We start from the raw sequence: 14,560 nt of genomic DNA on the forward strand, positions 1-14,560 counted from the left end.
ACCAGAGGTTCAACAACGGTGACTTAGTTTGGCTCTGTGACCCTAACGTAATATAATAATGGTATAATGAAGCAGCGGCGACTTAGTTTGGCTCTGTGACCCTAAAGGAAGAGAGAGAAGGACCTGTCACCGATATGTTAAATAACATGGGATAGATCATAAAAAGTGCTGGAAGCCATCAGCCATGTTCTTTACAGAATACAAAAACCATCGAAAAGTTCAGCTCGAGTCAATCATTTGAACCGACTGGCTCCTTATCATGGAAACCCCGAAGACGCTGAGTTGCGGCAAATCTAACCAGAGCCGGATTTGACATTCGATAAATTCATGACACATCATTCTAATGGCCGAAAGAGTCGATACGTGATCAGTGACGTGCAGCAAGGCGTGTTTACCGCTCCAGTTGAGGATGCTCTGGCACATTATTAAGGAACGGATTTAAGGAGGATTTAAGGCTTCACATCAGAAAGCAACCTATAAGGACGCTTGGGACGCTTTGTGTTCTTTGAAGGAGGAGTTGCTTGTTAAGGATCTGAAAAGCGTAGCAATACGACATCCACCACCTTTGGAATCATTTTAGGACGAAATGAGCTTAGGGAGGAGGCAGTGTAACAATATTGGAAACGCCGAGTCAGGTGATTTTCTCTCAATTCAAAATGATGCAAGTGGCACACCGCAGGAGGTCTCTTGAGACGCGTGGAAGGTCAGTGGAGTATATAAGGAGCTGCTGGGTGTAAGTTGACAGTTGAGTGAGAGAAGTTCGAAGTTTTCGCGCGATATTTAAATCGAACACAAATAGTAGTAAATAAATACGATGAAAATAAATGTTTCTAGTAGTCGTAAGTGATCACGTTTACTATTGAGGGTGTGTAAATGAATCAGTTGACTATTTTCGTGCATCAAGTATTTTATTTACACCTAACGAACGGGAAAACGCTACAATATCAACTTAAAGTTGAATTTTAATTAAGATAAGACAACAATTTAGGATTTGCTACAAACTAACTTGATAGTGTAATACTAGTTTTAATAGAAATAGTTAAAAAAATATACATTTAGGGCCTCATAGTGTTATCACCAAATAAGAAACAATTTTATTTGCTTAGAAAGCTAGTAAATATTTACTTATTTGTAACAGTATTCATTAAGACAAACATTTGATACTAATATGCCCCGTGAGCGATTTTCACAGGGGGCTGTTTCAGTAAGTACAGTGTTTTTTTTTGAGTTGGAACCTTAGTCCGCTTAAGTTATTATAAAAACAAGTATTCTGATAAGGTATTCAGGGAAAGAGTTCCATAAGAAGTTCATAATAACTGGAAAAGTTATTGCTGATTTGGTAATGAAATATTTTTATTTATTGGTTTAGTGTTTTTTATTTAAATTTCTAGTTTTGCTTAGACTTATATTTTTGATTTTAGAGTTGATGATGCTCTAGCTAGAGCGAAACACGTGTGTTGTGAGGGTATTTTCTTTATTTTTCGTCAATATATACCTTTACCAATAAGCGCTCTTTTATAAGAATAGTCATGTAATAAGAGCTCTATTGATACCGTGTTTTAAAGATATCTTATATATGGGCTTGTTTTTCGTTATTCATTAGTATTTTCACCAATGTTTTTGGTTTCAAGAAAGTTTTTAAGATGCGGAATTTATTAACTTTTTAATCTTTTATTCTTTTTATAGCTAGTAAAAATTACATATACCATTTCATTTATAATTTGGTTATATATAACCTTCCCCACCACCTTATTTTAGCAGTTAGGACAAAAGGAATGGATAATACAACAAATTTAAAATTTACTGAAGGTTATGGTGCCCTTTGCAAAATTTTTGGAAAATACCATTTTCTTATCGGTTTTAAGAACTTGCTTTCCAGCAGTTTCTCATGATCTCTTTGATATCAACTTTAAAAAACAACTCTCAAAAATAAACTAAACAAAAATTAATTCTTTAACTAAAAGCCTCAAACAGGCATCCTTCATTGGCTAAACAATAAGCCTAATCATAAAAGCCATTTCGTACTTCTAAAAGAGTTTGTAGTCAAATTTAATTGGCACATTCAACAATTTTCTCTCGCAACTCCTCTAAATTTGTTGGTCTACTAAATTGGTGTAAATGGTCTTTTGGAGGGCAAATCTGGAGGTCTAGGAGGCCATTTAATATCGCACTAATAAAAAAATTAGGTTTCCTGAGACCAACATCGAGCAACGGAAGGATTGTATTTCCCATGAACTTTTCATTATTATCTGCTTTTGCCATTATGGTTTCACAAAATTCCATTCTTTGCCACTGTGTTCGGGAAATAATAAATCTCCTGAGTTTTGGAATAAATAAAGCGTTTGTACCCATGTTTTTCCAAATAATGGTAATAGTTTTATGGTCCATACCCAGTTCCGCCTCTCCAACACTTCTACTTGATCATGGTGAATCCACTTCGAGGCACTACAAACCATTTCTTCCAGTCATTCTTGGTCCTTGACCCTTTCCATAGGAGTTTCTTGAACTTTAATGTGACAACTTTAAAGATGGAAGATATTTGAAGAAAGGATGTTTCCAAATTTCAAACCACATTTAAAATTGTTTTTTTAGCAAGGAATCGGTCTATTTTCAAAGGTAATTGAAAACAAATCCCTACATTGTACTACTGATGCCTCTATAAAACCATTATTTGAACTATTTGGAAGGAATCTAATCAGCCATAGTAAGTTAAGAAAAAAATTGTCGAAGAGTAGTACTAACCGGAAATGGTTCTGTGACGCCATAATAGCGGGAAATATAATTTTTGACGCCAAATTTGACCGTGCGCTTCAAATTAGTGGGAAATGTGTGGTTCTTTCGGAAACTACAGCAGGCAGATTGAAAAAATGTTAAATTGGGACTTTTTTTATTGGGACTTTATTTATTTAATCTCCATATTAAAAAAGTCCTCCATAAATCACTTTTTCTGTTGGGGTAGTTTCTACAATTACTATAAGACCTATAATTTCTGAAAGATCTATAAATTTTCCACTAGATACACAGGTCTGGATTAGAAATTAAACAAAAGATTATTCACAAAATGTATTACTATGTTATGAAAAGAGATTATACCAAAAATGCACAAGTTATACAATCAAAATTAACAGTTTACACGCTTGTTAAAACATTAAATAAAATATCAAAATTCGTCGAAATTTCACAATGTTTAACCTTACAACTTATTTTAATTAGGAACTTTATTGTATGAAGAGCAGAATTTGTAAAGTAGAATTTATATAGGGTGTTATAAAAGATAATAGTAAATGTATAAAGGTCAATAAAAAATTTTAAGAAATCACCATGGAATTATCCCTTATTCAATTCAGCAGTAATTCCTTTGGTAAATACTATAAATTAAATAATTATAAACAAATTGCCAATGAAAGAGACAATAAAGAAAAATGTTAGCGGCAGAAATAAAAAGGCAATGTTTGTGAAGTAGATTTTATACAGGGTGTTACGAAGTTATAGCAAATGTATAAAGGTAAAATTAAAAAGTTAAATATTCATTTTATTTAATAAACAAAATTGGGTTATTTTAAACCTTAAAACAATATTGGAAATATCAAAAGTAACCGTGTTTTGAAATTTAGTACATCAATCAAGAAAAAATTGAAGTGGGTTAATAGCTTACCTTTTTCCTAGATTTATGGCTTCTGAAATATTATTCTCTTTAAATTCTTGTATGTGATCAAACATGGCCTGTTCTTCATAACCATAATCTGAAAAAGGGTATTTTAAATGGAATTCCCTATAAATCTTTGATACAAATAAAAAGATACAATTTTTTCGAAATATTTTTTTTTACAATTTAGTCCTATAGCACTTCAGCCATGACATTAACTGCGCCCCTGGAAAATGCATTGATATGATTATTAAAAATATCGATATTTCGGTATCTCCCTATTATAATTTAGTTTGACCCGTGAACCCGTGATTGGCCAATTTGTGTTGCTACAGATTGCGACGCTGTTGTGGAACGCCATTGGCAATGACGCAAACTAACTTCACGCATGTTCGAATGTCATTGTATCTGTATCCTAATTCCTACTTGATAAACGTAAAATGGCCGAGTAGTTTTTCCGTAAATCGGTAAAATTAACATTTTCTTAATGAACTTAAGAAATAGTACCAAAAAAAGTAATTCCAAAAAAGCAATGTCGCTAAGAGAGATCCTCTTTAGGTAAATATTTACTATTTTTACCCTCTTTAACAATATTTTGCTAGAGGTCTCTGTTTAGACCAAAAAATGAAGACCTAGTGCAGTTTTTTTTATAGAAGACTTTAAATAATTCAATATCTGTTTAAACAAAATACATAAAAAAAACTTTCAACGGCTCGTGATAGAAGGCCCATGTGTCTCCGGATGAGCGCAGTTTAATTCTGGGATCTGGGATTCCACAAACATGTATTACAGGTACTTAACTAAACTAGCAATATTGGTGGTTGTTCTACTAAAATTAAGAAGTTTATTTCAGTTATATATCTATTTTTTTATATTTACTATAACAACATATGCTTTAACAATTCGCCAGACCAGAGCTACAGGTTTTCAGTTGGGTTTAATTTGGTTCTTTCTATAAATGAGACCTTTGATTTTAGTTTTAAGTGTTTGCGTTCTTCCTGTGGGTTTATACAACTTCATATAATTACAAAGTAAATATAACATAGTATTACAAAAACGATTCACATCAGGAAAAGATTTCAAGACAAACAATCAAATGTCTTCATCAACAAGTTGTTGGCTTGCAATTGCCAGTTAATTAAATTTTTACGTTTCATGTTGTACAGTGGCAATTTCTTTAACATTTAGCATTTCTGTTTGAAATAGAATAAAAGGTATTTATAAATTTTGAAATTCAAATCATTTTAGATGAAAATGTGACTTGCACCCTTTTTGTAATACATGATTCAATTATCTATGTTTTTCACAAACACACTTAAAGTTTCTGCTGTCTATGCCCTATATTTTAATATAAATTTGTATACACCCTAAATATGTAATAAAATATTGTTTCTTAGGAAGATATAGTGTTAGATTTTATTTATTTGTTATAATTATTTTAACTATTATTTTTTGAAGTATTAAAAACAGGAAGGAATTTAACCTACATAGGTATCATTTCTTGTAAATTTGTCTATATTGGGATATACTATTTAAAAACTATTTCCATGAAAAATGATTTAAAAAAAACTTCAACATCATGTAGGTACATACCGGTTGGTGTGTCCCCGAGTGGAACATAGGAAAATCCATGTAAATTTTAAGGGGGTCAATTATTGGCTTCCCTGTACATTTTATAGAAAAAATGTAAGATACCTTTTTGAAGAGACAATCTGGCAAACCCTTGTCAAAGTTAAAAAAAATTTTAATAAGCGAATCTTGAATTATTCAATTAAATGTAATTGCAAAATTAGCAAATTTTTGGTTCAGGTAAAACCAACAGGCACCAGTAAAATGAATATTGTCACTGACGTGAGGAAAAGTGTCAATAAATCAGTGACAGTTGATATTTGAAAACAAGTATGAATTACTTAATCGACGAGAAAATAGCCATAATTAAGTGGCATTATGCGGGAAACAGTTTTAGAGCAGTATCTGAAATGTTTTCAGTTTATTTCCCCACCAAGCCCATTCCGTCCATTTCAACAACTATTAAACATATTGTCGATAAGTTCTAGTCGAAAGGTACAGTAATAAATAATTATAAATGTTCAACTCAGGATATCGAAGATAGAGCTGAAGAAAGAGAGAACAGAGATCTAAATATTCTACTGAGTGTGGAGAAAAACCAGATGGTTAGTATGAGGGTTCTTGGGCAAGAGGTAAATAATCATCATACAACAGTATCGCGCACTTTAAAAAAACACAAATATTCTTCATATAAATTCAAAAAACATCAAGAGCTGCAGGAAGAAGATGAAGAGTGAAGAATGGCATTTTGTTTTGAAATGATGGAAAGACCAAACAATGATATCTATAAATCAATGAAAGGTGTAGATGAGTTAATTAATCAAAGCCCCTATGAAATAATATTCTTTAACTGCCCCTTAAAAGATGTAATCCCAGAGTCAAAAAAGCTTATCTGTCCTGACAGACCATTAGCACTTCAAGCTATTCGTGTAATTGGCTCATTAATACCATAATTGGTATGGTGGAATGGGACTGAAAATATTTCTGATTGTCTATTCAATCTGGAAGGCACCCTAAGTTTAAAAGGAGACAATAACTCGGGACAATCTATAGTAGCATTTAAAACCTTATGCATAAAACATAAGTCGAGTAATGTTCTTCGTCACTTTAATGTGGGTAAGTTCAGGTTATCCCTGACCCACTGATAGTAATACTCCTGTCTCCTGTAATCACTTCTAAAAGCAGCCACCCTTAAAAATGTATTTTGAGTTTTTTCAATCTGCTCAATGTAGCAGTTATATGATGGGGACCACACAATTGAGCCATACTCCAAGATGGGCTTAACAAGAGAGCAATAAAGTAATCTAAAAGTAAACAAAGACAAATCAGTTTTAGACCGTTGGATAAAACCTAGCATTTTCATTGCCCTACCAGTCACCTAATTGATGTGACTTTTAAAAGACAACCTGGAGTCAATAAATATTTTTTAAGTCAGAAACCTCTGTTTTGACACCAATTGCTACATTATTTATTTTATAAAGAAAAGCAATAGGGTTTCTTTGCTTAGAAAAAGTAATCTTATGGCACTTATTGATATTAAGGGACATTCTATTCAAGTGGCCCCCATCAAAGAACAAATTGAGGTCTTTTTGCAGGAGCACAGCATCTAAATAGCTTCACATCATCAGCAAACATTAGCACACAACAATTTTTAAGTTTCCAAACTAAATCAATCAAAAAAAGGCAAAACAAAACAGAGCCTGAGTGAGAGCCCTGTGGCACCCCAGATGGCACCAAAATTTCAGAGGAACATGTACCTCCAAGATTAACAATCTGGGTTCTACCTTTGATGAATCCCGAGATCCACTGAAGAAGAGGCCCCACAATACCTAAAGCCCTAAGCTTCGGCAAGAGTACCCCATGGTTAACACTATCAAAAGCCTTGGAAAAATCTGTATATATTGAGTCAACCTGAAATCCCTTCTCCAAGCAGCGGTAGAGATAGTTGACATACATCACCAAATTAGCATCAGTAGTTCTGCCTTTTATAAATCCAAATTGCTTAGGATTAAATAAAGATTTAATACTCCAGGCAATCCTATGACTGACCAGGCAGTCAAGCAGCTTTGGCAACTCAAATTGGTTATACACAGCTCGATAATTGGAAATTTCATTTCTACTACCAGATTTTAAAATAGGTTTTAGAAAACTTCTCTTCCAGAGAGTGGGATAAGAACCAGTACCTAGAGATTTGTTCAAAATGAACAGTATTGGTTTCGTAAGAACACAAACACATTTCTTTAGGAAGAATGCTGCAATCCCATCTGGTCCAGGGTAGAGCTTATTCTTACAGGAAGTAATAACCTCATAAACATCCTGCGTTGACAGAGTTAAATTGCTTAGACAAATTGATTTATCAAAATCAAAAGATGGTATGTCATTGACTTGCTCATCCGAATAGACAGATCAAAAGTATTCTGCAAATATATCCGCCGTATCCGAGATATTCCTAACTAATCCTGTTATTGTATTGTCATTCCGGAGGGAAGGCTAAAACCAGTTCTTTTATTTCGAATATATGACCAAAAGTACCTCGGATTGCTAGAGAGATTCGTTTCCACCTTATTAATATATTGTTTATAGCACAACTCTCTTAAGTACTCACATTGATGTCTCAAAAATACAGATTCATCATATTCTTGCTGTTTACCACTAATTTTAAACTTTTTTTATAGGGTGATCAGTTCAGAACAAGACATGGTTCTCTTGCAAGATGATCTGAATAGATTGTGTGAATGGTGTGTTGGTAATAGTCTGGCTCTGAATGTGGGTAAATGCAGTTACATTAGTTTCTACAAAAGAAACAAACGGGTAACTTCCTCCTATACTATTGATAATGTTAATCTTAGGTACACTGAAGTAGTAAAGGACCTTGGTATCTTTTTTGATGCACAATTGAATTTTAATACCCATGTAAATACTATTATAACTAAAGCATCTAAGGTCCTTGGTTTTGTCCTGCACAATTGTAAGGATCTGTCGGTTGAAACTTGCAAAAGGTTGTACATATCACTTGTTGTCTCTTTGTTGGAGTATGGATCAATAATTTGGTCTCCTCTGTATATGAATAATTGTATGGCACTGGAGAGGGTTCAAAATAAATTTCTACGATTCTACCTTTATAAACTTCGCATTCCAGTTCCTAATGACCATTGTTATGATGAAGCAATGAACTTGCTGAATATGCGGAGTTTACTTAAGAGACGCACTGAGAATGATTTTGTGTTTATTTATAAACTTTTGAATGGCCTTGTCATTTGTCCCGAACTACTTAATAGGATTTCATTTAATATTCCATACCGTAATCTGTGGGCAAATCGATTGTTTTCTTTGCCTTATCATTGTACCAACTATGCTATGCACTCGCCTGTCGAAAGGACCTTGAGGCTGGTAAACTCTACGGGAATTGAAGTTTTGGGAATTTCCTTATTGCATTTTAGGAGTCTTATTAAGAGTTTGTAGGATTTTGTTTTTTGAATTAATTTTGCTCCATGTTTAATAATTTGAAATACATTTGATCATTGTCATTGATAATAATATATTTTGTTTTTTCTTAGCTAATTTTGCATTGTTAATTGTTCTGATTTTGAGAGAATATTGTTACTACTTGTAAAACGGTTTAATTATCCTTGGTATTAAGATTAAGTCTGATAATTATTGTTAATTAGTAATTAGTGGTTAGGTAGTATAGCTTTTATTTCTTTTTCAGAAATATATATATATTTTTTGTAATGGGGTTGATCCCGTGTATTATAAATAAATAAATAAATAAAAACTTTTTGTGAATTTGTTTTTTCTTATGATCAAACTGTGAAGCTCTGAAGAAAACAAACATGGAAAAGAAGAACTTTTGTACCTCTTTAGAGGAATAAACTTTTCCATTGAGGAGTAGATCACATTATAGAAAATTGAAAATTGAAGTGGAATATTCGTGGGAATTATCAGACACCATATCATTGGACCCTTTTTTATGGACTATAACCTAACAGCTGAAACCTATTGAGACTTATTTCAAAATCAAATTGGACCCGCCGTGGAAGAAGTTGTTCAGGAAGACAAATGATCTGGTACCAAATGGATGGTTGCCCGGCCTGGAAGTGCTTGGAAAATGCCTTTAACTGCAATATTATTGGTCCACGGTACCAGATACTTTGGCCAGCCAGGTCACCTGATTTTTCACCGAATGACTTCTTTTTGTGGGGTCATTTAAAAAGTGTCATTTATAAAAATGTAAAATTTGAGAATCTAAACCAGTTAGAAAACGCTATTTCGTTAGAATGTAATAAAATTTCCCAATATCAACTTAGTAACATTAGAAATTAATTTTATGATCGGTTAGGATATTGTTTAGCTGTTAATGGGCGGTTGTTTGAACATTTGATTAATTGATGTTTTTATGTAATTCCCTATTATTTTTAAAAAAGTTATTGTATTTTATTTTATTTTATTTTTCCACACTTAGTAAAATATTAAGAGTTCTGTTCTCTCTTTTTTTGGATCTATTTTCGATCTTCTGAGTTAAACATTTACAATTATTTATTGCAATGCTTTTGGACTCGAATTTACTAACAATAGGTTTAATGGTTGAAATGGACCAGATAGGCTTGATGGGAAAATAAATTGAAAATATTTCAGATACTGCTATTGGTTTAATTAAATTCTAAGTATGATAAAATAATTTTTTTAATAATCGATAATAATTGTTATTGTTTCAACTTCGTCGTTGTATTAAATAAAAGTTTAGATAAAAAAGTAATGTTAACGTGTCTTACTTTGAATGTATGGTTGTAAGATTGATAAAACGAAAAAAAAAACATTTCTTGTATTCGGCTGTACGTCAGGTTTGACAAAGCCTTATAACAAATTGTTTGCTGGTGGCTGGTGTCTGGTTTTACCTGAACCGAAAATTTGGCAATTTTGCAATTACATTTGTTAAATTATAATCAATTTGTTAAATTAAATTATAATTGAATAATTCAAGATTCGCTTATTAACATCATTTTTTGAAACCTTGCACGAGAGTTTGCCAGATTGGTCTCTTCAAAAAGTTATCTTACATTTTTTTCTATAAAATATACAGGGAAGCCAATAATTGACCCCCTTAAAATTTACATGGGATTTCCTATGTTCCGCTCGGCGACGCACCACTCGGTATACGTGTTGTTTAGCTATATTAGCATACCCATAATAATATATACTATATTAGCATACTTACATGTTTTTCTAAAAAAAAAAACACATTTTTTGTAGCAGTTATTTAATTTTTAGACATTCTTGGTTGTCCATCAATGTAATTTAGTAGTTAATTAAGTAGTTTTATGTATATATTTAAAAAAGCTTATTACTATAGTTTATTTACTTAACAGTTATCTTGTTGAAAGTCAAGAAGGGTCTTAAACAAAAATAAACACTAAGGCTTAAAATATAATCTTTTTGTCAGTGTAACAAAATAAAAATATTCTATTCTAATAATATAAGTGGATAAAAAAATAAGTGTAATCAAAAAAATACCTTTTCTACAAAAAACAATTAAATATTTTATAAGATAATCATTAGTACTTAATAGCATGACCTATATTCTTCAAAACAGCAGTACACCTTCTAGGTATAGAGTCGATTAACGTTCAGCATTCTTCTATGGTGATAAAATACCAAGCTTTTTCAATTTCTTCCCATAAAACCTTTTTTTTTAGTTTTCTTAATGGTAAATTGATTTTTTAGCTTGCTCCAAAGGAGTTCTCAATCAATTTTAAACTGGGTGATTAAGATGGCCTATTTAAAAGTGTAACATTTTTACTGGTAAACCACTGCTTTACAACGTTTGTAGTTTGTTTAGGGTTGGGTTTGGTTGGGTTGGGTTGGGTTGGGCTCAAAATATAATCTTTTTGTCAGTGTAACAAAATAAAAATATTCTATTCTAATAATATAAGTGGATAAAAAAATAAGTGTAATCAAAAAAAATACCTTTTCTACAAAAAACAATTAAATATTTTATAAGATAATCATTAGTACTTAATAGCATGACCTATATTCCTCAAAACAGCAGTACACCTTCTACGTATAGAGTCGATTAACGTTCAGCATTCTTCTATGGTGATAAAATACCAAGCTTTTTCAATTTCTTCCCATAAAACCTTTTTTTTTAGTTTTCTTAATGGTAAATTGATTTTTTAGCTTGCTCCAAAGTAGTTCTCAATCAATTTTAAACTGGGTGATTGAGATGGCCTATTTAAAAGTGTAACATTTTTACTGGTAAACCACTGCTTTACAACGTTTGTAGTTTGTTTAGGGTTATTGTCTTGCTGGTAAACCCATCTGAGAGGTATATTTTCTTTTGCAAAACAGCATGACTGCCTATAAAATTTCTAATTAGATTTCTTCACTCATAGTTCTCTTCACATGAAAAATTGGACGCACACCATTATAAGAAAAACAGCCACAAATTTTTATATTTCCCACACCATGCTTCGCAGTGTCTATATTATTTCTAGGATGATATTCTTGATTTTTACTCTTACAAATAGTTTTCCATTGAATGTTCTTGGAGTGATTCCGCTCAGATTTGATGGGAAGAGTGCCGGCTTTCAGAGCCAAAGCTCTAATGAAATGAAGACTAGCATAGGTGTCCCTCAAGGATCAGTTTTGGGTCCTTTCTGATTCTTAATCTATGTTAATGATTTGCCTCATATTTAAGTAAATGGTCATTTTACCATCTTTGCAGACAATACCACCATTCTGTGGCAAAATAAGAACTCTGAGCAGCTTGAGGAAAATATTCGGATGGATTTATGTAAGGTAACAAGATGGTGTGATGCTAATAAGCTGTTCTTTAATATTTCTAAAACAAATAAAACAGTCTGCCTGATTTTTAAGAAACATAATAGTGACTCTTGGGTCAACTAAATGTGGAGAATATAGGTAATAATAGACATGCCTCTTATATCAGATTGCCAATCTCTTAGGTCTGAACAAGTGAAAAAATCAGTGGTGTACAATGGAAAGAAAATGTCCAATTATCTACCTTTATCCATATGCCAAAGTAACAACAGCTTGGCATTTGGCACTCTACCAAAGCTTTTTTAACATATACAATAAAATTTTCAAAACAACATTTTATATACAAAAAATATCACATTAATAATACACCCAATTGTAATGAGCAATAAAATTACAGTTTTAATGTTAAAGCATATATTGATAAAATTCAACCATATAATGATCTGCTCTGTGCAAAAGTATTTTTTTTAATAGGCAGTATAAAGTCTTAATAGAGCGAATTGTTGTCAAACTTGTTGGTAAATGAATGGTTTGTTAAATTTAATTTATATTCTTTTTTGACCACCCTGTCTTAAGGTTTATCAAAATTTCATATAAAGTTTATTAAAATTGTTTCTCCACCACAGGCAACCCCAACAAAATGATAAAGGTTTACTTATAGGAAAAAATAATAACTGTTGTATGGGCTGCAAACGTCATTTTGACATAAAAACTGAAATATGTCAAAAACGGTTTATTTTAGAACATTATACACAACAAATTTTTTTAGATTCTAATTTACACGCTCCAAAATTAACGCATGATTTTATAAATTGTTTTATTTCAAATATTTTTTTATTTCTGAAACCATAGAAGTAATTTATACGTCAATTGACGCTGGATTCTCTAATAATTGTAAACAAACGCATACCTCTTTAGAGGCAAAAATTGTTAAAAGAATCCGCCGCACCGAGAAAACCGCAATTTGTCAGAAGCTGACTGTGTTAGAGTCTACAAAGAACGGTATACCCAAATTCAGCTTGCTCAAAGATTTAATGTCAACCATCTCCCAGGGTTGTGGAAGAGTTAGAACCTTTGCTGAAGACCGATTTCTACGAATTCGTACCTTGAGGCAATGGTTTGTGACTAGCACTTCTTTACAAAATGAGTTCCTGGAGAGTTCCAATTTTAGAAATAGTCAAAACAATCAGGATTTAGCGGAGACCATTACAAGGCCTGCTAGAGCAGCCATTACTCACCAGAGAGCATAGGAGACGAAGACTACAATTCGCTCGTGAACACGTTAATTGTGCTCAGATTATGTTTAGCGACGAATCCACATACTGTCTTTTTTCGGACGATAGACGTAATAGAGTGTGCCGAAGGCCAGGTGAAGGATATGCGCAGTTCAATATAGTGGGAAGCGTTAGTTATGGGGGCGAGTCAGTCATGGTGTGGGCCGAGATTAATATGAAGTGCTGCACAGAATTAGTGCTTGTAGATTGAGGATGGCTTACTGCACAGAGGTACATTACAGACATTTTAGACCATGATGTGGTCCCATATTTGTCTCCCTTGTTGGAGATAAAATCCAGACATGGCAAGGATGGTCGAGGTGTACCTTAAAGAAGTCCAAATCGCTATAGTGGATTGGCCACCCAGAACCGCGGATATGAATTCAATAAAGCACATGTCGGATATCAAAGGGGAAACGACTGAGATACTTGACCAGAACCCGAAACAACTTGAATGACCTTAACAAACAAATCGGAGCGTCAAACCCATACTATTGTGATCAGCTGAAATGGCATCATGGCGGCAGACGATGGAGTGGGACGAGAGAGTGAGAAATAGAGAAAGTGTGAGAAGGAAAGACAGACGCGAAGTGCGAAATACAAATCTTAGTAGCTGTACGCTCAACGCTATATTTATGGGTTTAGCTACATTGCTTCATAAAAATCATCATATAATATATTTTCCGTAATTCTTAAGGGATTTCCTTAAAAAAAAAAATCACTCTCGAGTATTTCAAGGTTAGGTTTTTTTTTACAACTTTGTGACTTGCCCATTTCCTTACGCCACGCTCAAATCGTCAGATTATTGAAATATACACTCTTCTTCATGTACTTAACTTACCATGTCTTAATCTGACGCGCTAGAGTTTTTCTGATGATAGATTTTTTTTTACTAATCTGACGGACTACTGTCAACGCACGCCTCTATAGAAAGGATCCATATATGGTAGGGGTACATTATAGGGTCTAAGGTCTCTTCCTATATGATTTTCTGACGCTCTCGAATAACGCGCAAAATCCCCGCTTGGGCTCCCCTACTATTATAAACGCCAGAGCGGGAAATACCAGTTATTAATTTTTTTTTTTTGATATCGCAATTTATATAGTTTGAAGTAGAGTTATTTGATTAATTTTTTGGTATAAAATTTTGAGAACGCATTGTAGACTTTTATTTTAATTATTTATAAATTAAACTAGAAAGACAAAAAATAAGCTTGAAGAAAAAAAAAACTATGTACTAAGACTAAGATTATGTGTTAATTTTGGTGTGCAGTGTAGATTCCTTAATATAGTG

The 14,560-nt window shown here is 32.7% G+C and overlaps 1 protein-coding gene across 8 annotated transcripts in view; it reads left to right on the plus strand.

Annotated features, from left to right (window-relative positions):
- Positions 1-14,560, plus strand: part of LOC126734788 (E3 SUMO-protein ligase PIAS2) — a 63,082-nt gene that overhangs the window by 13,677 nt on the left and 34,845 nt on the right. For 2 of the 8 annotated variants that reach the window (XM_050438521.1, XM_050438524.1), the window contains exon 1: positions 4,056-4,438. The exons of 2 other annotated variants lie outside the window; for them this stretch is intronic. In XM_050438521.1, coding sequence (XP_050294478.1) covers positions 4,428-4,438 — 11 coding nt within the window. In that variant the 5' untranslated portion in view covers positions 4,056-4,427. Of the gene's footprint in view, positions 1-4,049; positions 4,439-14,560 lie in introns of those variants that run through there. 4 more of the 8 variants (XM_050438522.1, XM_050438523.1, XM_050438519.1 and 1 more) reach the window with 4 other exon arrangements.

Source organism: Anthonomus grandis, chromosome 4 (genome assembly GCF_022605725.1).
Source record: "Anthonomus grandis grandis chromosome 4, icAntGran1.3, whole genome shotgun sequence".
Classification (NCBI taxonomy): domain Eukaryota; kingdom Metazoa; phylum Arthropoda; class Insecta; order Coleoptera; family Curculionidae; genus Anthonomus; species Anthonomus grandis.